This window comes from Dendrobates tinctorius, unplaced genomic scaffold, assembly GCF_039654945.1.
Source record: "Dendrobates tinctorius isolate UK_male_01 unplaced genomic scaffold, ASM3965494v1 ptg000174l, whole genome shotgun sequence".
Classification (NCBI taxonomy): Eukaryota; Metazoa; Chordata; class Amphibia; order Anura; family Dendrobatidae; genus Dendrobates; species Dendrobates tinctorius.
The window spans coordinates 7,792,680-7,817,991 of record NW_027361841.1 but is presented as its reverse complement, the minus strand read 5'-3'; the positions used below and the strand labels follow the sequence as shown (position 1 = coordinate 7,817,991).

The following is a 25,312-nucleotide window of genomic DNA, read 5'->3' as shown; positions in this document are numbered from 1 at the left end:
GACCAGAGATCACGTGAGGGGACATATCGGGAGACTAGTTCAGAGCTATATGGAGGAAACAGGTTATGGATGGCTTTTTTTGCTGAAAAAAGAGAGAGTACAGCACCTCCAAAAATCATACGATGATCTAATGCCTCTCGGCAAAATTGTATAACTGAACATGAGGTTCTTAGTTTAACATTCTGATCAGACTGTATGAAGCCCACTGCCATGTCATGGCAAACCTCGAAGTGGGTCCTACCACCCTATTGGAGCAGAGCTGTGTGCCGACCATCGCCACAGCAGCAATGCACCACCAGAGCAGATGGCATGGTATCATCAGACCGCACAGCTCCACCAGCACAGCTTTGGATGGCTTTGTAGGTCAGTATTAGTAATTTGAACTGGAAACGCTGTGGGAATGGGAGCCAGTGAAGAGATTTGAAGAGGGAAGAAGAGGAGGAGTAGCGATAAGAGAGATGAATTAGTCAGGCAGCATAGATAAGCATAGACTGGAGAGGTGCAAGAGCAGGGAGTCCACAGAGGAGGATGTTGCAGTAGTCAAGGCAGGAGATGATGAGGGCATGCACAAGCATTTTAATAGATTGAGGGTTGAGGAAAGGACGAATTCTGGAAATGTTTGAGCCAGAGGCAACAGGAAGTGGAAAGAGCTTGGATGTGCGGTTTGAAGGACAGGGCAGAGTCAAGTGTTACTCCAAGGCAGCGGACTTCTTGTACGGGGGAAAGCATGATGTCATTTATTGTGATAGATAGATCAGGTAAGGAAGATCTGTGAGATGGAGGAAAGATGATGAGTTCATATTTGTCCACATTGATTTTGAGGAACCAAGAGGAAAAGAGGAAGGATTTTGGGACCATGGATATTGACTCCCAGAATAAAAACATCAGCTCTCAGCTGCCCCAGAAAAGGTGCATCTATAAGATGCGCCAAATTTGGCACTTAGCCTCGCTCTTCCACTTGCCCTCTAGCGGTGGCAAGTGGGGTAATGGTGGGGGGGTTGATGTCACCTTTGAATTGTCAGGTGATATCAAGCCCAGAGGTTAGTAATGGAAAGGCATCTATAAAATACCCCCATTACTAACCCCATAGTTATATTATAAAAAAACACACAGAGAATAAAGTCCTTTAACTGAAATAATGACAGTCCTCTATTGAATCTAAATTAAACTATACTCACTGAATGCCTAATCCACTGAAGCCGATGTCTCCTGTAACAAAAATAAAATAATAAACCACAATATTCCTCACCTGTCTGCCGTAAAGATAATCCATAATATGATCCCACATGATCTTGATGACTGAGAGCAGTCACTCAGTGACTGCTCTAAAGGACAGCTGGTTACACACTGACACAGAAGGTAATCGCTCCTGCAGTGTATAGCACTGAGCTGCAGTGAGAAAGTTCACACAGTTCATCGGTGAATATAATGTGTTTCTTATTTTTACTAGACTATATATTTAATTATTATACTTTTTTTTCTTTTTTTAAGTTTCAGCACAGAAGCCGGCTGATGAGAGACTACTTCTCCCATCAGTGGCACTTGTTATCATTGTTATCTGTGACAGCAGTCGAAGCCTGAGCTGAGGTAAGCTCAGTTGGAAATTCCAACGCAGCAATGGCATAAAGTGAGACTAGGGACTTTTTTTTTTTAAGTGGCGGAGGAATACAGTGCGGAAGGATACCTACCTTCCGTCATTGGATTCCTGCAGCCCGTAGAGAACGGCAGCAACAGCTGATGCTGCAGTTCTCTACCCAAGATCGTCGTGGGACACACTCGTGGACTGCTTCGGATCGTGGGTGAGTATTTTTGTGGTTTGTTATGTTAATATTTATTCCGTAAAAGACAATGGCTTCGGGGAACAATGTGACAAGTATTGGTAAGTATGTTACTCTATGTTATATGTACTGTATGTCTATGTATGTATTGTATGAATGTATTGTATGTAGTATGTATGTAGTATATATGTGGTATGTATGTAGCATGTAGTATGTATGTAGTATGTATGTAGCATGCATGTAGTATATGTAGTATGTATGTAGCATGTAGTATGTATGTAGCATGCATGTAGTATATATGTAGTATGTATGTAGCATGTAGTATGTATGTAGTATGTATGTAGCATGTAGCATGCATGTAGTATGTATGTAGTATATATGTGGTATGTATGTAGCATGTAGTATGTATGTAGCATGCAGTATGTATGTAGCATGCATGTAGTATATATGTAGTATGTATGTAGCATGTAGTATGTATGTAGTATGTATGTAGTATGTATGTGGTATGTATGTAGCATGTAGCATGCATGTAGTATGTATGTAGTAAATATGTGAATCATAGAATCATAGAATCGTAGAGTTGGAAGGGACCTCCTGGGCCATCTGGTCCAACCCCCTGCTCAAAGCAGGATTCGCTAAATCATCTCAGTCAGATGTCTGTCCAGCCTCTGTTTGAAGACTTCCATTGAAGGAGAACTCACCACTTCTCGTGGCAGCCTGTTCCACTCATTGATCACTCTAACTGTCAAAAAGTTTTTTCTAATATCTAATCTGTGTCTCCTCCCATTCAGTTTCATCCCATTGCTTCTAGTCTTTCCTTGTGCAAATGAGAATAAAGTTGATCCTTCTACAATGTGACAGCCCTTTAGATATTTGTAGACAGCTATTAAGTCTCCTCTCAGTCTTCTCTTTTGCAAACTAAACATTCCCAAATCCTGCAACCTTTCCTCATAAGACAGGGTTTGCAGACCGGTCACCATTCTGGTCGCTCTTTTATGAACTTGCTCCAGTTTGTTGATGTCTTTTTTAAAATGTGGTGCCCAAAACTGGACACAATATTCCAGATGAGGTCTGACCAAAGAGGAGTAGAGGGAAATAATGACTTCACGTGATCTAGACTGTATGCTTCTGTTAATACATCCTAGAATTGCATTTGCCTTTTTTGCTGCTGCATCACACTGTTGACTCATATTCAGTCTGTGATCTATTAGTATACCCAAGTCTTTTTCACATGTGCTGTCACTTAGCCCTATTCCTCCCATTCTATATATGCTTTTTCCATTTTTATTGCCCAGATGTAGTACTTTGCATTTCTCCCTGTTAAAAACCATTCTGTTAGTTGCTGCCCACTTCTCCAGTTTATTTAAATCTTTTTGAATCCTCTCTCTCTCTTCTCTAGTATTAGCTATCCCTCCTAGCTTTGTGTCATCAGCAAATTTAATCAGTTTACCCTCAATTCCTTCATCTAAATCGTTGATAAAGATGTTGAACAATACAGGGCCCAGGACAGAGCCCTGTGGTACCCCACTTGAGACATTCTTCCAACTGGATGTGCAGCCATTTACGACCACTCTTTGGGTCCAATCACTAAGCCAGTTATGAATCCACCTAACAGTTGCCTTGTCCATTCCATACTTAATCATTTTTTCAATAAGGATTGTATGAGAGACTTTGTCAAATGCTTTGCTGAAGTCAAGATATACTATATCTACAGCATTTCCTTGATCCACCCAATCAGTGATACCGTCATAGAAGGAAATTAAGTTAGTCTGACATGACTTATTAGTTACAAACCCATGCTGACTCTGTTTAATCACTTCATTCTTATCCAGGTATTGACATACATGTTGTTTAATAATTTGTTCAAAGATCTTTCCTGGTATAGAAGTCAGACTCACCGGCCTATAGTTACCTGGGTCCACCTTCTTCCCCTTTTTGAAGATAGGAACAACATTTGCTCTTCTCCAGTCTTCTGGCACTTCTCCTGTTCTCCAAGAATTTTCAAAGATTATAGAGATTATATATACTGCTATCTCCTTCTGTACTCTGGGGTGTAATTCATCTGGACCTGGAGACTTGAATTCATTTAGGCTAGCTAAGTGTTTCCTCACTATCTTTCTGTTTATAGATATCCTGGATTCTTCTATTCCCTTAATAGGACAGTGAATAACAGTTGATGTTACATTTCCTTTCTGAGAGAAAACAGATGCAAAATAGGAATTTAAAAGTTCAGCCTTCTCAACATCCTGTCTTACCATTTCATCATTTTCATCCTGTAAAAATCCTATGGCATCTTTGACTTTTCTTTTACTTTTGACATATCCCCAAAATCCTTTATTATTGCTTTTGACATCTCTTGCAAGCCTCAATTCATTTTCAGCTTTAGATAATCTGATTTGTGCCCTGCAGGTTCTGCAGACAGCATTATATTCTTCTTTAGATATGCCTCCCTCTTTCCATTTTATAAACATTTTTTTCTTCCTTTTTAGCATGTGCTTAAGTTCTGTGTTCATCCATCCTGGTTTCCTTAACTGCTTCCTATTCTTCCCTCTTTTCGGAATTGTTAACAACTGTGCTTTGAGAATTTCATTTTTCAAGATTTCCCATCCTTCCTGGACATTTTTGTCTTTAAGGATATCCAGCCATTGGATCCCTCCAATTCTCTCTCTGAATCCCTTAAAATCTGCCTTTCTGAAATCTAACCTTGACGTCTGAGTCTTCACAGGTCTTCCGCCTCTAGTTATCCAAAATTGTGGTATGTATGTAGCATGTAGTATGTATGTAGTATGCAGTATGTATGTAGCATGCATGTAGTATATATGTAGTATGTATGTAGCATGTAGTATGTATGTAGTATGTATGTAGTATGTATGTGGTATGTATGTAGCATGTAGCATGCATGTAGTATGTATGTAGTATATATGTGGTATGTATGTAGCATGCAGTATGTATGTAGCATGCAGTATGTATGTAGCATGCATGTAGTATATATGTAGTATGTATGTAGCATATATGTAGTATGTATGTAGCATGTAGTATGTATGTAGCATGCATGTAGTATATATGTAGTATGTATGTAGTATGTATGTAGTATATATGTGTTATGTATGTAGTATGTATGTAGTATGTATGTAGCATGTAGTATGTATGTAGCATGCATGTAGTATGTATGTAGTATTTTTTTTTTTTTTTTTTAACATTTAACACATTAGCCGGATGATGGGACTACTACTGTCCCATCATTGGCTAATGTGTCAATCACTGTCATGGTAGCAGGCATCGCCAGATGGGACTTGTAGTCCCATCGGACGATGCTTGCACAGACCCCCGGACATCAGCACAGCCCCCCGGCAGGCCGGCACAGCCCCCCACAGGGTGCACAGACCACCGGCAGGCCGGCACAGCCCCCCGGCAGGCCGGCACAGCCCACCGGAGCCTGCACAGCCCCCCTGGCAGGCCGGCACAGCCCCCCGGCAGGCCGGCACAGACCACCGGAGCCTGCACAGACCCCCTGGCAGGCCGGCACAGCCCCCCGAAAGGCCCGTACAGACCCCAGAGAGGCTGTACAAGGGAAAAACAGGATTTTTCTTATTCCGATACCGGAAGTCCCATAGACTTGAATGGGACTTCCGGTATCGGAATCGGCGATACCGATACTTTTTTTTAAGATCGGCCGATCCATTCCGATCCGATACTTTGAAGTATCGGACGGTATCGCTCAACTCTAGTGATGAGTATATGGGCACGGGACTATGGGATGGAGGATATGTATGATGGGTATATGGGCATGGTACTGTGAGATGAAGGATGTGTGATGGGTATATGGGCACTTGACTATGGGATGGCGAATATGTATGATGGGTATATGGGCATGGGACTATGGAATGGAGGATGTGTGATGGGTATATGAGCATGGGACTCTGGGATGGAGGATGTGTGATGGGTATATGGGCACTCGACTATGGGATGGAGGATATGTATGATGGGTATATGGGCACGGGCCTATGGGATCATGGATATGTATGATGGGTATATGGGCACGGGACTATGGGATGGAGGATAATTATAATTTGCTATAACTAACCACAGCGCCGGGCTCTTCAGCTAGTCTGACTATAAAACTATTACTTGAAGAGTAACTTGTCTGCTTATTGCCTGCTCCTATGTAACTTTCTGTTAGATGTGCAGATGATATGTATGGTACTGTACATAATAGTAGCAATGTGCATGACACAATTGTAATGGCACTCAAAGTAATTATTAATTGTCCCTGTTATATAGTTGATCCAAATTTCTAGATTGTTCTATATGGTGGGCACATTGTCATGGGCATATCATTATGGATGTTATTACTGGGTTGGCACAGCTCTTGCAACAACAATACTGTATGGGCACAGAAGGCCCAATCAAAGGCAGTACCAATGTGTAGGTACTATAGTCCTGCAGTAAAGCACAGGGACACGAGATGCAGTGATGAGCAGAAGGCAGATCAAGAGTTAAAGGGGGTTTATTACAGGGGATACTCCATGCAGGGAGAGTATTGGTGATGAAGGGGGTGAAAGCAAAATGCATAAAACAGAGGAAACAATACAGTTGCCTAAGCATCTGGCAAACTTATCAGTCTGAAGTTCTCAGGGCGGTGCAGGCTTGTTTTTCCACAGTGGCGCCAAAGAAAACGTGTGAAGTCTCTGGCTTGGTCCTGAAGATAATAGAAGCGGTGTGTCCGGGTTCCCTTGAGCGAGGTCCTGCAAGGATGGAGCAACGTGCAGGTCGTGAAGCAGTCTCTGGTTCCACAGGAGTGTCGCAGAGTTCAGTGGCGGAGGTAGGATGCAAGCTAGCCAGCTCTGGCTAATAGTACTGTTCTGGAGTGGGCCGCGTGCCCACGTTAGTCTGTGGAATGGCACGCTTCGTCAATTCCATCTCAGAGGTAGGAGAAGGCACGCAGTCAACTCCCTCACGGTCAGCAGAGGTGCGTGGCAGCGTATGGCAGTGAGGGACGGTGTTGAGGAGTTGTCTCATGGAGCGAGTTAACTGTCTCCTGCTGCGTACTCTGTCTTCCTGCCGAGTCCCCCCTGTTCCTGCGCACAGCACCTTTTATCTCACACACCCCCTTCAGTCCATTGCAAATGCTGGTCCAGGTCTAAATGCTCCCCCCTGCAACAATGGTGACAGTCCCTTTGGTTCCGGGTCCATCTCCTACAGTCCCTTAAATGGGAATCTGTTAGCAGGTTTTTGCAATTTAATCTGAAAACACCACAATGTAGGAGAAGAGACCCTGATTCCAGGGATGTGTCACTTGCTCACCAGCTAAATGTAGAAGAAATACAATCAGTGTTATATCAGCACATAATCACTGCAGACTAGGTGTCACGTGCAAACCTGTGCAGTTATTCTGTGTAACCACACCCCAACACTGATTGGCAGCTTGCTAAAAATATGCAGTATATACAGGAAGCAGCAACAGTAGCGTTGTGGGTGGGATTATACTTAGCTTAGCATTCTGACCAATGCTACATCTACAGCAGAGAAAACAGGGATTTTATTAAAACTGCAGTAAGCAGCCAAATAAGTGATACATAGCTGGAATCAGACTACAGGCCCCAACCTACATCATGCTGCTCTCAGATTCCATAGCAAAAATGCAATTTAACTGTGAGGACAATCTGCTGTGAACACTACTATTTGAAACAAATTACAAGAACAACCATAAACATTTGCATTGCTCTTTTTTCAAAATGGACTCAAATCGCACTAGAGAGTAAATTAGTCAATTACTAATGTCATTTCTGTCATTGCATCTGGGCCATCATAAAACAAAGTTTGTAATCAAGTTTTAGGCATCAGGATTCTCCCAAAGCATGGGATAGATCCCAAGCATTGCCTGTTGCTGTGGTCTCTCATTCTGGCCCAGCCGTTGCAAGTGCTGCTCAGCATAGATGTCCGTCCCAGCATTTTGCTCAGGCTCATGAGATTCATTTGATTACTGCTGGCTCTCCAGCCAAGTCTATGGTAACCAGCGAAATGCAGGTGCAGCCTGGTGCTTGGAAGTCTAAGTCCAGCAGAGCTCACCAGACTGAGCATGTCCATGATGTGGTGTCTGCTCATTGGTGGTCAGACGTTTGCTGCTCTGTGGAGGTGGCAGCACCAGATTGGCCCATGAGCAACATCTTGGCCGACTGGGCATGAGTGTTTGGGGTGGAGCCTATTGTATAAATGGTCCCCAGCGGGCGTGCTAGTATCACTTATATGTGGTGTATGTGAGTGGATACTGTACAACTCTGTTTGCACGTGTCATGCTATACACTGAGAGTAATGACCTAGGCAGGTAGGGTTAGGACTGGGTAACTTCTTCTTGGCTTAGAATCTGTTTCCTTCTTGAGAGCGGTTAGCACAGTTGAGTTACAGAGCAAGTCCAACCCTCAGGCTATACCTCTCAGGGAAAGTGACAGAGTCGTGCACCAATCGTCACTTGAGTTCTTTTCCTTGGCTTGCATTAGACACCTTGTGTGCAGTTTGCACAGGTGAGTTACAGAGCAAGTCCAACCCACATGCTACTTCCCCATGACATTTAACAGTGTTTAGTGCCTTGCGTACTTTTAGCTGTACCACTCTGTGCTGTAACCGAGCTGGGTACTCTGAGTTGTGTTCACACCGTGTGCGTTTAAGGTGATTGCTTGCAGTCTAGTTCCATCATTGTTCACTAGCAGCAGTTATTTCATTTCTGGACAGTGGACCCAGGGTTGCGATTGAACTTTATTTATTTTTATTTAGTGCAATCCGCCAAGACTAACACAAGGTTCTTCTTGTCTTTGACCCTTTTAATTGTTTTAGTAATCTTTTGAATTATTAACATTCCCAATACCAATTTTTTAATGAAATATATGCTACTTAATAAAACCTGAGTAACAGGTTCAATTGCATAAACCCTGAAAGGTTCTGAGTTATTTGAAATAACACTGTCTATGTCAAATTCATTTTGAGGTTGACATATATTACTAACAAGTGAAAATCAATATTTGGATGGCATCCTAGGTAAAGTGACTAAGAAAACCAGAGGAAGTTTAAAAATTCAATTCACTGAATAATACAGGCTTTCTATGTTTCAATTGCCAAACTCAACTTCATCAAGTTGCAAAGTGCCATGATGTCTGCCAATTCCTAAATATTAAATATTAATGAGCTATTTCAGGTGAAAAACAAAACCAAGGAACGAAAATGTTAAAGTCACTGTTTTCAAATAAAACACAAACATTGTTTTAGAGATTCCATTACCACAAGCTGAAGCATGTTATTAGATAGAACGACTACCGGAAAAAGATTAGTCATGACGATAAAGTATTGTAAAAGGTGTCTCCCAGAGATGTATTGCAACATAGGTTACAACTGTCATAAAAAAGTGAAGCATTTAGTCAGTTAGCAATAAAATGTAATTATGATAAGCCTTAATGTGATCTAGAAAAACAGATGCAAAGTGTTTGACAACACAATGCACGATTGTCTAAACCAATAGTGGAATTCCCTTAAGGTGAAAACGCCAGATGAAGAGCTTTCTGAGCGTAGTAAGTTTAAAAAAGAGAGATTAAAATCATAAAAGGAGAATCTGATCACCTGATGGAGTTATGCATATATGGACCCAACTTCTCAAAAAGCATGAAATTAATTCAATAGGTGCAGCCAACCTGGTGCTGATGGAAATTCCTCCAAGGGAGTGCTGACAGTTTGTAATGAGGCTGGAGATACCAGGTGAAGGGCGCCCCACGATAGCAGATGTAATCAAATAGAAAAATTATCTAAAAAGTACCAGAAAAATAAAATAAAATTGTATTTAAAAAACACAATACGTTGAGGAAGGCTGGATACAGCCAAAATGCATTTTGTTTTTTAAATACAATTTTATTTTATTTTATTTTTCTCGTACTTTTTGGTATTTTTTCCATTTGATTACACCTGCTTTTGTGGGAATGCCCATCACCTGGTATCTCTAACCTTAAGATTAGTGTGATGAAGGGCAAAATTTGCAGATTTGCCACTATATTTGACTAATACAAATAGTAAGCAATTTTAAAAATTGAAACAACAGTATAAAAAAAATTACATACTGTGCCTGGGCGCGGGTAAGGGATTCTTCCATCATATTGTACCCACTTGTGATCCGGACTTTCTTTATGAGCATAAGGACCATTGAACACTCCCCTTATATCTGCCATGCTATAGACACATACAGCTGATGCTTTAAATATAGAGCTAAAAGAAATAGAAAATAATTTTCAGATGTTAAGATGAGCAGTTAATAAGAATCATCCAAAATATTTTAAAATACTGTAACCACTTTTTTTGACTTTAGCAACGGCTCCATCTCAGTGTGGTTATTCCACCAATAATAATTTATTTTCATTGCTTGCAGAAAAAAAAGACAGAATTCTTTTAGTATAAATGTAAATCTGCTAATGCGTGAACTGGAGATAAAAATCAAAATAATGCTGACAGCTCTGCTATACATCATATTAAAACAACATGAAGGAATAATGAGATCACTCAGTGAGGGGCTACTTCAAGTTCAAGAATGGTACACATGGAAGAAACATTTTCCATGATTTTGGTAGCATACCTTAATTACTCAACTTCTGCCTAGTACACGTTTACTATGAAAGGCTCTGTGCGACATCATCCCAGGGCTTATGGCTCATAGATCACATAGATATCATACACCATATGTTAAAGTCATAATAATTCCTATTATTAAAAGGTCAGGTGAAAAAATAAGATGCAGCTATTACCATTAGCTACATCTATCGTCGGACTACTTTGGTAGTCTGGATGTAATCTTTACATTTAAGGACCCAATGATTTTATGGACTGCATTTAATCCTAATTCAAGGTGTATTCTACAGAGGTTTGAAGAAACTGTCATGATTTATTTGAAAAATTAGAAAATAAAAAAAAACTTGCCATTGTTCCCTTATTTCCCTTATAAATGCAAGTTTCTCATGCATACAACAGTAAAGGTAAAAGGTTTTAAATTAATCATGTTTAACCTTAGATTTGTCATTTCAGATATTGATGAATGATGATTAAAGATACTGCTGGATTTTGTAAAGTTGATCTGGACTATCGGTTCTAATTGAATTAATTTTTTAGGGGTTTTTTTTGCTAAGCCAAAGAGTAACATTACTTGACAAGTTATTGAGCTTATTGAAAATAGAGATATAGGCATCCCATCTGACATAAACCTAGCCTCTTTTGACTTCCTCTTGAGTATCACGAGAACAAGGTCAATCTAAAATCAACATACTTGGAATGTTCCGCAAACCTCTCCAAATAGAGCATAAAGAAAAATTAGTCTGCTATGTCAACAATCATGATCCATTGCTCCAGTGAGGAGAGGCTAGGTTCATGCCAATATCAAGCAGGTGGACACTAGTAGAAGATTTTACTTATATTTTCATGCAATCAGACATGTGTTTTTATTACTGTTTATATTACTCATTCCTGTCCTTGGTGATTTGATGTTTCACTAATGAAATAATAATAAACTGTGAAAGTGCTTCCATCTGAACAAATTCGCAGCGGAGAGTGCAATCCACAGCTAGAACAGAAGCAATACCTTGTGGAAGTGAAGATCCCATACACAACTGGATTCCGATCATCCTTGGTTGGAAGTAAAAATACATCTTCTATAAAGGGTAAAATTGAAAACACTTAAGTTACCGACATTATAAGATAAGAAACAGGATAGAAATTTTTTTGAACAGATTTCAGTACGCTCGCAAAAAATTATTGGTCTAAAAACATATACTAATCATTGGCAATATTTCCATTTAGAGTCAATCTAATACAGAGGTTGGACAAAATAATGGAAACACCTAACGTTTTGGCATCATAATCTTCGAACACATTATAAACATACAAACCGTGACATATGGTAATGTTTTGTAGTTGATTATTTCTGTTATGTGATATGTGTATGTAAATTAACTGTTTGTTTTGCAGAATTGTAAGAACATTGATGAGAACCTGATACCAATGGCGGACCTCTCGGATTTTCAAAGAGGCCAAATTGATGATGCTTGTATGGCAGGCGCTAGTGTAACAGAAAGTGCCTGAATGCTTGGCGTGTCAAGAGGTACTGTCTCCAAAGTAATGACTGCATTTGAAAGAGAAGGAAAAACATCCGCATCAAAGCACAGGTCTGGCCGAAAGTCGAAATTGACTGAGAGAGACCATCGGACTCTAAAGCGAATTGTGAGAGAGGTTCGCAAAACCACGGCTCCGAAAATCACTGCTGAGCTCAATGAACACCTACAGAACGCAGTTTCCACGAAAACTGTTCGTCGGGAGTTGCACAAATCAGGATTCCACGAAAGAGCTGCAATTAGAAAACCGCTGCTTTCAATGACAAATGTTTCCAAGCCTTTAGAGTGGCGTAGAAACCTCCAGAATTGGTCCCTCGAGCAGTGGAAACATGTGATATTCTCAGACGAATCATCGTTTACCCTATTTCCGACCTCCGGCCGAGTGTACATTTGGAGGCAGCCGAAAGAAGCATTCTATCCAGACTGCCTTCTCCCAACTGTAAAACATGGCAGAGGTTCTGTGATGATCTGGGGTGCTATTTCATGGAGATCCGCCGGGCCAATGATATTCCTTCATGGAAGAATTAACAGCCGAGATTATTTAGGCATTTTGGGTGACCAAGTGCATCCTATGGTTCAAGCACTAATCCCGGAGGGGAATGCCATTTTTCAGGATGATAATGCACCAATTCATACAGCTAGAATTGTTGAAGCATGGCACGAGGAACATTCTAATGAAGTTGAGCATCTCATCTGGCCCACACAATCCCCAGGCCTCAACATTATTGAGCATTTATGGTCGATTTTAGAGATTCAAGTTAAACATCAATTTCCGCCGCCATTGTCGCTCAAAGAACTGGAGGGTGTTTTAACTGAAGAATGGGCTAAAATTCCTTTGGAAACAATTCACACCTTGTATGAATCCATACCTCGGATTATTGAGGCTGTAATCGCCGCAAAAGGTGGACCTACACCATATTAAAATAACTTTTGTTGATGTTTCCAGGTGTTTCCATTATTTTGTCCAACCCCTGTATATAAAGCTCAATGTGAGTGTGTGTGTATATATGTGTGTGTGTATGTCCGGGATTGGCATCTGCACCGTCAAAGCTACAGCCACAAAATTTGGCAGAGTCACACGTCTGGACCCCAAGAGCGTCATAGGCTATGTTGTGAGGTGAAATTTTAACCCCGCGTGTTCCAATTCACCAAACAATTTTGCCCCTATCTACATAATGAGGAAAAAGTGAAAGGAAAAGTGTTGGAGGCAAATTGACAGCTGCCAGATGTGAACAAGGGGGACTTAAAGAATGAGAGCGATGGCGCCAAAGAATATATACCATACAGTTGCTAAGGTGGGGCCCTGACATGGGATACTCACCACACACGGGGATATGAACACACACACAAAATGCGCCACACACTACCACGTGCTTCAACACATATACCACCTTCAGCACACATTTCACCACACATACAGCAACCTCGCCACATAAAAGACGAAACACAAAAGTCGCCACTCAAAACTCGCCACGCTGTCCCAGAGCTGTTTAAAAGATGAAAAATGAGCTGTGATTGGTTGCTATCAGCAACAGTTTTCTTTGTAGACAGTTGTGGTAACTGAGGCCTAGTGTTCTTATCATTTCTATGGTGTCATCGTCCTTCTGTAAAGCTGGAAATAGCACTATTTATTACCGTGCCAACACAGACCACTCTGACACAGACTGCAGGGGGAGCCCAGTATCACACAGGAGAGGATTAGATACACAGCTCAGCAGTCAGTATCACACAGGATAGGATTAGATATACAGCTCAGCAGTCAGTATCACACAGGATAGGATTAGATACACAGCTCAGCAGTCAGTATCACACAGGATAGGATTAGATATGCAGCTCAGCACACAGTATCACACAGAATAGTATTAGATACACGGCTCAGCAGACAGTATCACACAGAGTAGGATTAGATACACGGCTTAGCAGTCAGTATCACACAGGATAGGATTAGATGCACGATTTTTATGTGCAATATAATCATTATAATTTGTTATAACTAATCACAGTTGGGTACTATGCCCAGGCAACGTCAGGCTCTTCAGCTAGTATTAACTAATACTATATATATATATATATATATATATATATATATATATATACACACACACACAGCTCTGGCAAAAATCAAGAGACCACTTTCAAATGTTCACTTTTTCTGATTTTTCTCTTTATAGGTATATCTCTGAGTAAAATGTAAATTATTCTTTTAGTCTATAAACTTCTGACAACATGTCTACGAATTTCAAAACAAAATTAAATTGTATTTTTTTCTGATGAAGATTGATGGTCTAAATAAAAAAAAAAGTGCTTTCAGACCTCAAATAATGCGAAGAAAACAAGTTCATAATCATTTAGAAACAAGAATACTCTTTTTTTTAAATGGAACCTGTCACCCCTCCAGGTGTTTTTAAGTAAAAGATCCACCTTGTGCAGCACTAATGCTGCATTCTGTCAAGGTGGCTTTTTTACTTAGCGTCCCTTCCACTGCAGAAATAATCATTTTTAAAATTGTTCAAAAATACCTGAATTTTGACAGGGGGGCAGGTCTTTCCCCCTCTGACAGACGCCTCACATCCATCAGTCATTTCGTATTTGGCACCGCCTCCTCAGTGTTCTTTTGAAATGCTGGCACCTGTGCTGTACTATAGTTTCGTGGGCATGCGCAGTTAGCGCTACCCGATGTGCCCGTGCTCTCAGATCACATACTGGCCTTCATATAGCACGGCCACAGATCCCGCCCCACAGTCGCTTACGATTTATTCACACTGCGGGGCTGGGAATCTTGGGCATGAGAGCCGCAGAGAACTACTGTGCATGCCCAAGATTTCCAGCCCCGGAGTGTGAATAAATCATATGCTACTGTGGGGAGGGATCTGTGGCCACGCGATGTGAAGGCCAGGATGTGATCTGAGAGCACGGGCAAGTCGGGCAGCGCTAATTGTGCATGCCCACAAAACTATAGTACAGCGCAGGCACCAGCATTTAAAAAGAACACTAGGAGGCGGCTCCAAATACGAAATGACTGATGGATGTGAGGCGTCTGTCAGAGGGGGAAAGACCTGCCCCCCCCTGTCAAAATTCAGGTATTTTTGAACAATTTTAAAAACAATTATTTCTGCGGTGGAAGGGACGCTAAGTAAAAGAGCCACCTTGACAGAATGCAGCATTAGTGCTGCACAAGGTGGCTCTTTTACTTAAAAATGCCTGGGGGGGTGACAGATTCCCTTTAACTCAGGAAGAGATCAGAAATCAATATTTTGTGGAATAGCCATGATTTTTAAAAACAGCTTTCATGCATCTTGGCATGCTTGCCACCACCACCAGTCTTTCACACTGCTTCTGGCACAAACATTTAAGCAGTACTTCTTTGTTTGATGGCTTGTGACTATCCATCATCCTCTTGATTACATTCCAGAGGTTTTCAATGGGTTTCAGGTCTGGAGGATGGGCTGCCCATGACAGGGTTTTGATGTGGTGGTCTCTTAATTTTTGCCAGACCTGTAGATATACTTGTACATAAAAGCTATGAGGGATATTTAATTAAAAATGGTATTCTTATTTCAGTATTAATAAAAAGCTCTCTGAAGTAAAATATGCCAAATTGGCACATCTTGGATGACCAATGTGTCGCAAATTGAAATTTATGGTAATTATGAGATTAAGCAGATTTTCTGTATAATTCATGCCAGTTTCAGAGATAAAGTGTACTGGATCTGCTGGCCATCTTTATTTAGATGGACAGTGGAAAAAAATTAAAAAATATTTTTTTTTTTGTGTGCAGGTCTCTTCATAAATGTGGCCAAATATTTTTAAATAGAATACTAATCTAGTTGACATTGACTTGTCTCTTGTCCAAACAAATAAAGAAACTATTTACCTTTGCAGTCTCTCCATGTCATTATAGTGTACCTATGTACATCTCCCTTATATAAAATGATGTATGTTGAATATTTTTTGTACATAATCTAACAGCATATAGACCACACACATGGGATTACTAGTAAAGGTTACGTTACCTGCAATGTATGAAATCAGGAACGCACCACACCCGCCATGCATTTCGCAATGAAATGCTTTGTCCAGGGAATCCCTGATTTAATACACTTCATACACTGCTGTATTTGTTTCTCCCATTCGTATTGCTCTATTGTGATATTGGTTTAACATAAATGTCTTTTTAATAAATTTACAATAAAGATTTTTTTCTTAGTCCTCTATAAAGAAGTTTCAAATCTTTAAGTGTTTTTGTCTGTTTCATGGTTCTTTTTGGCAGTGCTATTAGTGGATCAAGAAATTTTGGTGCAGCAATTAAATGTTTGACCAAATATAGCAGGGTAGTTTTCATGTTGATAATTTTTTATGGCCCATGAATGTTGGTATAAATATCCAAATGACCTCTGGCAGAAAAACGGTTCTCCACTCATGATCTAGGCTGATCAATTCTCTGATCTTCAGGCTGATATATTCTATCTACCCTGATTTTTATTATGCTTGTGGAAAATATTCTAGACTGAGTACATCTGAAATAAATTCGTAGTTGATATAATTATTGGATTTTTAGCCTCTGGACATGATAACTGTGACAAATGTAAACTTTTTGAAACATTTTTATAGCACTATCACTATGTTTCAGGTACACAAAAAAACCCCCCACAAAACATAAAACTGACAATGATAATAAATAAATAATAACAAAAAATTGACCATTTTCCATCAAAAATCTTATTTTTAGAATTACCCATAAGTTGCAATATTTGTCTACACAGGCCTGACTACCTGAGCTACATCACTCATTGCTGAACTAAATCATGATAAAATATTTCTTAACAGGAAGTGACCTGGATGAGATTGTGCAGCATTTATGTAGCAATCAGTTTCTCTGAGGTCAATAATACAACTGCCAATTACATTTTCATCAAAAGCTGTTATCGAGATAAGACATGTCATGAGATAAAACTGTACACATCATATAACATACAAACTGTACTGAGAGGCAAAATTAGACAGGTGAACAAATTCATCCTAATTTATCATACTTTGTGATCTAAGAATCTGGAATGAATGTTACATATGAAGTCAGATTTACCGCCCATGACTGTTCATGTGACAGCCCTGTTCTACTTACAAGACACTTTCCTGAAGCAATGGAAAGTATTCAATCATTCATGGCTGAATATCAAACTGATGTTTTATACAGTATATGTCTCAAAAAAGATGAGTGATGAGTGAGATTCCAATCAACTTACGCAGTTCATCAAAGAATGTGTCCCCCCCATCTGGACCAGGTATGGAGCACACCAATCGTGCCTTCAGAAACGTAGTCCATTTATTTATCAAACTGCGCTGGCCTCCAATGTCATTCTGGAAGGAAAGGAAAGATTATATCAATGTAGTCTAATTTCGGAGAAAATTAAAATATGTGTTCTGCTAAAGGCAAACAAGAGAATAATATAATTAGCTGTGTCTAAGCTAGTAAACCCCATGAACTGAAGCATATTTAGGAGAAACATAATTATCACCACTAGAAATGTTGACTAATTGCATAACAGTTCATGTTAAGACATATGGATGAAATTGCACTTTTAACAGTAGAAATGTGCAGAATATCACAAAAAGTGACATTTCTTAATAAGACTTCACGCAACGACACAAGCAGTGACCTAGAGACTCATGTAAGTAATGATACCTGCTCATTAGCACAATATTCCAATAATTCATTTTTACTTCATATCATTACATCCCCTATTTACATGTGTTTAATGATAAGTAATACTGGCATTTGATTAACAAATTATTGATCACTGGGGGCTTTACTACTGAGTCCTTAAAATGGAGCTCTAAAGAGTGAAGGTCGAGCATGCACCCTTGTATAATGGACTGTAAGAGATAGCAGAGCACTGTACTCTGCTACAGTATTCCATGCAGTCCCATAAATAATAAAGTGTGCATGCTCAACCTTGGCTCCATTCAGTTCCCCTATTCTCAGGACTGCAGAGTGTCCCAGTGGTTGGACAACCTGTAGGACATAACTCATTAACTTGGCTCCTATCTTTTAACCCCTTTAACCCCAAGGGTGGTTTGCTCGTTCATGACCGAGCCAATTTTTACAATTCTGACCACTGTCCCTTTATGAGGTAATAACTCTGAAACGCTTCCATGGATCCTGGTGATTCTGACAATGTTTTCTCGGGACATATTGTACTTCATGTTAGTGGTAAAATTTCATTCAAATAACTTGGGTTTATTTGTGAAAAAAACGGAAATTTGGTGAAAATTTTGAAAATTTCGCAATTTTCCAACTTTGAATTTTTATGCCCTTAACCCTCCGTCAGGAACAATGGATCTGACAGGCGCAGCTCTTCTACTTTCATTTCTCCCTTCTCACCAGATTTTCAGGAAACCCCATTCCTCAAGATAGTCTCCTGGCTCTAGCTGCTGTGTGAAACCTGATACCACAGTTGGTCTGCAGAGCTTCAGGAAGGAAGATATAGCTGTGCTGGCTTCTCAGGCTCATTGGTCCCGAACACATCACACTTTATAAGGTTGGTATGTAATGTTTTTAGTCATTACTATTGTTTATTTAGCTTGTTTTATGAATGGATAGAGAAAGGTTTGTGGATATTTCATATAAATAAGGCAGATTTTCTTACAAATGAAAGTGTACTTCTCAGGAGTTTTGAAATTTGTGTATATCAAAGTTATTACTTTTATGTTGAGTAAATGGGTTTGTTTTGCACCTGATAATGTGTAGTCTCTTTTATTACATCCCTATGAAGGTCTCTGATCACTTTTAGATCACTGAAATTGAGAAAATTGGATATTCTAGGCATTTTTCTAGCCTGCACTTGATAGGCACATTGTTCCATTACGAGTTAGTGCGAATATTGTTCCTGCGGAGGGTTAAATCACAGAGATATAGCACACAAAAAACTTAATAAGTAACATTTCCCACATGTTTACTTTACATCATCACAATTTTGGAACCCAAATTTTTTTTTTGGAAGTTATAAGGGTTAAATGTTAACCAGCAATTTCTCATTTTTGCAACACCATTTTATTTTTACGGACCACAACATATTTGAAGTCACTTTGAGGGGTCTATATGATAGAAAATCCCCAAAAGTGACACCATTCTAAAAACTGTACCCCTCAAGGTGCTTAAAACCATATTCAAGAAGTTTATTAGCCCTTCAGGTGCTTCACAGGAATTTTTTGAATGTTTAAAAAAATGAACATTTAACTTTTTTTCACAAAAAAAATTACTTCAGGTTCAATTTTTTTATTTTACCAAGGGTAACAGGAGAAATTGGACTGGAAAAGTTATTGTGCAATTTGTCCTGAATACGCCAATACCTGATATGTGGGGGGAACTACTGTTTGGGCGCATGGCAGAGCTAAGAAGGGAAGGAGTGCCATTTGACTTTTTCAATGCAAAATTGGCTGGAATTCAGATCGGGCGCCATGTCACGTTTGGAGAGCCCCTGATGTACCTAAACAGTGGAAACTAGACCCCCCAAGGAGCTTATCTAGATATGTGGTGAGAACTTTGAACTCACAAGGGCTTCACAGAAGTTTATAACGTACAGCCGTACAATTAAAAAATCATATTTTTTCCACAAAAATGATCTTTTCACCCCCCAATTTTTATTTTCCCAAGGGTAACAGGACCCTAAAAGTTATTGTGCAATTTGTCCTGAGTATGCTGATACCCCATATGTGGGTGTAAATGATTATTTGGGCACATGGCAGAGCTCGGAAGGGAAGCACCACTATTTGACTTTTTTGGCTTTTTTGGCTGGAATTGAGATCGGACACCATGTCGCATTTGGAAAGCCCCTGATGTACCAAAACAGTAGAAACCCCCCACAAATTACACCATTTTGGAAACTAGACCCCGCCAAGGCACTTATCTAGATGTGCGGTGAGAACTTTGAACCCCCAAGGGCTTCACAGAAGTTTATAACGTACAGCTGTACAATTAAGCAATCACATTTTTTCCACAAAAATGATCTTTTCACCCTCAATTTTTATTTTTTCAAGGGTAACAGGACCCCAAAAGTTATTGTGAAATTTGCCCTGAGTACGCTGATACCCCATATGTGGGGGTAAACCACTATTTGGGCGCATGGCAGAGCTCAGAAGGGAAGCAGCGCCATTTGACTTTTTGGCTGGAATTGGGATTGGACGCCATGCTGCGTTTGGAAAGCCGCTGATGTGCCTAATCAGTGGAAACTCCACAAATGACACCATTTTGGAAACTATACCCCCTAAGGAACTTATCTAGATGTGTGGTGAGCACTTTGAAACCCCCAGTGCTTCATAGAAGATTATAACGCCCAGGCATGAAAAGAAAAAAACCCATATTTTTTCCACAAACATGATCTTTTAGTCCCCAATTTTTTTATTTTCCCAAGGGTAACAGGAGAAATTGGACCTCAAAAGTTGTTGTCCAATTTGTCCTGAGTACCCTGATACCCCATATGTGGGAGAAAACTACTGTATGGGCACACGTTGGGGCTCGGAAGGGAAGTAGTGACGTTTTGGAATGCAGACTATGATGGAATGGTCTGCTAGTGTCATGTTGCATTTGGAGAGCCCCTGATGTACCTAAACAGTGGAAACCCCCCACAAGTGACCCCATTTTGGAAACTAGACCACCTAAGGAACTTATCTAGATGTGTGGTGAGCACTTTGAACCCCCCAGTGCTTCACAGAAGTTTATAACGCCCGGGCGTGAAAATAAAAAAATCATATTTTTTTCCACAAAAATGATATTTTTGCCCCCAATTTTTTATTTTTCTAAGGGTAACAGGAGAAATTGGAACCCAAAAGTTGTTTTGCAATTTGTCCTGAGTAGGCTGATGCCCCATATGTGGGGGTAAACCACTGTTTGGGCGCATGGCAGAGGTTGGATGGGAAGGAGCACCATTTGACTTTTTCAACGCAGAATTGGCTGGAATTGAGATCAGACGCCATGTTGCGTTTGGAGCGCACCTGATGTGCCCAAACAGTGGAAACCCCCCAATGCTAACTCCAACACACCCCTAGCCCTAGCCCTAACTCTAGCCCTAACCCTAACCCTAGCCCTAACCCTAACACTGTCCCTATCCCTAGCCCTAACCCTAATGGGAAAATGGAAATAAATACATTTTTTTTTTAAATTTTATTATTTTTCCCTAACTAAGGAGGTGATAACGGGGGGGTTGATTTACTATTTTTGGCGGGTTTTTATTTTTGGCAGCTGTCGCTGTCGCACGCTAAGAGATGCTTTTTATTGTAAAAATAGTTTTTGCATCACCACATTTTGAGACCTATAATTTTTCCGGATTTTGACCCACAGAGTCATGTGAGGTCTTATTTTTTGCGGGATGAGTTGACGTTTTTATTGGTACCATTTTCGGGCGCATTACTTTTTTTATCGCTTTTTATTCCGATTTTTGGTACGCAGAATGAACAAAAACCAGCATTTCAAGAATTTCTTTTGTGGGGTGCGGTTACACCGTTCCGCGTGCGGTAAAATTGATAAGGCAGTTTTATTCTTTGAGTCAGTATGGTTACAGTGATACCACATTTATGTCTTTTTTATGTTTTGGTGCTTTTATGCAATAAAAACAATTTTACATAAAAAATAATTATTTTTACATTGCTTTATTCTGTGAGCTATAACTTTTATATTTTTTCACTGATGATGCTGTATGGTAGCTCGTTTTTTGCGGGACAAGATGACGTTTTCAGCGGTACCATGGATATTTATATGCATCTTTTTGATCGCGCGTTATCGCACTTTTTGTTCGGCAGTATGATAATAATCATTATTTTTTGCTTTGTTTTTTATTTTTATTATTTAAGGGGTTCACTAAAGGGGTTAACTAATGAGACAGTTTTATAGGGCGGGTCAATACGGATGCAGCAATACCAAATATGTGCACTTTTATTGTTTTGTTTTTTTATTTCCAAAAAATGAATTAATTAGGGAATATTTTTTTTTTTAACTTATTTAGCGATTTTTAAAAAAATTATTTTGACACTTTTTTTAACTTTATTACATTGTCCCAGGGGGGACATAGCTGTCATGTGACAGATCGCTGATGTCACATCACAGATCACTGTGACAGATCAGCGATCTGTCACAGGCATAGAATTAGACTTCCTCATGCCTGTGCTTTGCAGGCACTGAGGAAGCCAGCTCCCTGCAGGCCCCCGAAGGTCCCTGTCGCCATCTTGGATCCGGGGACCTGCAGCAGCACTGCACATTGCGCTGCTGTGGGGCCTCAGGGAAGCATGGAGGGAGCCCCCTCTCTGCCAATGCTTCCCTTTAACCCCCGGTACACCGCGTTTTTGATCGCGGTGTGGAAGGGGTTAACGTGTCGGGAGCGATCCGTGACCGCCCCTGACACATATTGCCGGGTGTCAGCTGTGATAATCAGCTGACACCCGGCCGCGATCAGCTATGCTCCCCCCGTGAGCGCAGCTGATCGCGCTAGACGTACTATCCCATCCATGGGCATAGGGGCCCAGGTCCTATGGACGGGCTAATACATCTGATGTCAGAAAGGGGTTAAGGCAGTGTTCCCCAACGCCAGTCCTGAAGAGCCACCAACAGGTCATGTTTTCAGGATTTCATTAGTATTGCCCAGGTGATGGAATTATTGCCTGTGCAGGTACTGCAATTATCACCTTGGCCATACTAAGGAAATTCTGAAAACATGAACCGCTGGTGGCTCATGAGGACTGGAGTTGGGGAACACTGCTTTAAGGGTATGTGTTATTTGGCATATTTTGAGTAACTTTTTGCAGCTGCTTTGGCATCTGCTTCTTTTTTCTTTCATTATGTATACAATAGTGAGTTGAAGCCAATTGAAGAATTGTCAGGGCACTTCCCTGAAAAGTTAAAAGAAGCTCAAAAAGATAGACCATATGAACAGCTGGTCATTTTGACATTGCAGCGCATACAGTAAATTCTATTTATCATTTTTCGAAGCTGGTTTCGGGGTGGACTCACTGGAAATACGTGGTGAGCACATACCTTATCCACAGAACAGATGACAAATGTATGCTCACTGGGGGGCAGGCTGATGAGACCAGCAAGTATCCTGAGAATGGAGGACCGTAAGTCACCCATGTGAACAGAGCTGTAGCAACACTGATGTAGACACTGAATGAAGCAGTGGTTGAACTTGCTCACTACTGTTCTATTCACACAGCAAGCAAGTTCCCAGCTGTCAGACCTTCATTGTGCACACAATTGTGTTCTATTTCATGGATAGGTAATACAGTATGTGTTAAGGCCCCTTCACATTTAGCGATGCACCAGCGATCCCGACAACGATACGACCCGGTCAGGATCGCTGGTGCATCGCTAAATGGTCGCTAGTGAGCTGCCATACAGGCAGATCTCACATCGATGCAGCAGCGATACAGCGGTTGTTACTTACCATTCAGACGAGGCGATCCTGACGTCCTCCCGCCCGCGTCCACGCGTCGCTCGTCGGCGCCAGCAGGAAGCAGCCGACGAGAAATGGAGCTGCGCGATCTCGCGCGATCAGCGACAGACAGCAGGGGAGTCGGTCGGAGGTAAGTATCACACATAGCGATATCGCTAGCGATATCGCTGCTGCGTCACCAAATCGGTGATGCTTTAGCGATATTGCTAGCGATATCGCTTTGTGTAAAACCCCCTTTAGTCATGGAACATTACCATTAAGACTAGCTAAGTTGATGGTAGACTGGCACATTTCCCCACCAGGTTGTCTTATGGTTTGCTGTCCTTGTGCATCATCACACATGCACTGCAGGATACACAGATGACAATACACCAGGCCAGCAAATCAAACACTGCACTGAGGAATCCAGAAGGTTAGGAGATTTGTGCAGTTCATGTCCTTAGCCAAGGACCACTGACCTGGACCGCGGACCTTGGTTGTGCAAAGCGATCTGCTCATCTATAGTATATGGTAGGTCCAGTGGATATTATATACATAGTAGTTGTGATACCTATAACAGTACATTGTACAAACACAATGGATATTATATTATTGTGAATTTACATTTACAGTATATATCCATTTAAAATAACATTGTTTTTTTTACATCAGACAAGCGTTTGGCATTCACTTGCTCTATTTTGTCCTTGGTTCTTAATACAGGGTGAAAGGGAGAAATGTAATATATCCCAGCCAATACAAAGATAAACTGCTATGAATTGTTTTGACTTTGGAGCTTATTTTTACAAACTATTCATTATCACTTCAGGATTTATCAAGTTAAACTCCCTGAAATATTTTCTTGAATTAGAGCTGCAATAGGTTTTTAAAGGGGCCTCTCAAGAATGCATTATGTCTAAAGCAAGGCCAAGGTCGTCATCTGTTCCTAAAGCAAGAATCTTATATATGGTACGTGACAATTGATATGGTTACAGTGTTGCACAAAACTGCACATTTCAAAGCAGATAAGACAATTCTTGTGTGTGGTTGAACAGATAAGGTTGAAAAAGAGGACTGATAAGGAATATAAAGATCAGAAAGCAGTATTCAGGAAGAGCTAGGAGACTCTGGTCACCCATGCACTGACACATACTAGATATAATGTAATAAATAAGTGCTAAGCACATACGTAAATTGCAATGCTGAACAGAATATATTTTCCTCCAAACAAGGAACTGCAGATGATCATGAAACGTTGCTACCATATACTGAGGCCATTGTATTTTTCTTACTTTCTTACAGCGAGGTCATTTTGTTTTTTCTTATAGTGGTAGGAAATGAAATAACGGATTTCTATAGCAAACAGATGTGACTATGCACTGACCACATTGTTAATACGTGATGGTGTTTGAACAGTGCTCGGTGCCTTCAGGATCTGTCAGGTGTTAGAAAGATCGTCACTTCGCCATGACATCATGTCTACCTTGATGACAAATTATCTCTATTTTCACAGATGTTATAACTTCTATAGCCAGAACTGAACAAAACTTGGCAAGAAGCGTTATTCTTTATCTGTGCTAAGGTAAAAAGGAGGAGAACATAAGGAAATGTAAACTTTTGATTCTTGGATTAGATAGTTGACATTTATTTTAAAAGGCAGCAGATTGCAGATAAAATTCTTCTGAAAGCCAGTTTCAAGATATTTATCAGGTTAAAGTGCTACACTTCACTGTGTTTGAAAGTTTAAAGGCCCTGTCTCACATAGCGAGATCGCTAGTGAGATCGCTGATGCGTCACGGATTTTGTGACGCAACAGTGATCTCGCCAGCGATCTAGCTACATGTGACACATAGCGGCGACTGGCCCCCCCGCTGGATATCGCTGATTGTGCTCGAATGTCCTGGGCCATTTTTCATCATTGGCGTCCCGCTGGCCAGCATGCATCGCTGTGTTTGACGCCGACGAGCGACCTCGTTGGCGA

General features: G+C 40.5%; 1 protein-coding gene across 2 annotated transcripts in view; it reads right to left on the bottom strand.

Annotated features, from left to right (window-relative positions):
- Positions 1-25,312, bottom strand: part of SEMA3D (semaphorin 3D) — a 286,427-nt gene that overhangs the window by 59,048 nt on the left and 202,067 nt on the right. For both annotated transcript variants that reach the window (XM_073551303.1, XM_073551302.1), the window contains exons 9-11: positions 17,155-17,269; positions 11,383-11,452; positions 9,878-10,022 (exon numbers count right to left, since the gene is read on the bottom strand). In XM_073551303.1, the coding sequence (XP_073407404.1) occupies positions 9,878-10,022; positions 11,383-11,452; positions 17,155-17,269 (330 nt within the window). The remainder of the gene's footprint in view (positions 1-9,877; positions 10,023-11,382; positions 11,453-17,154; positions 17,270-25,312) is intronic.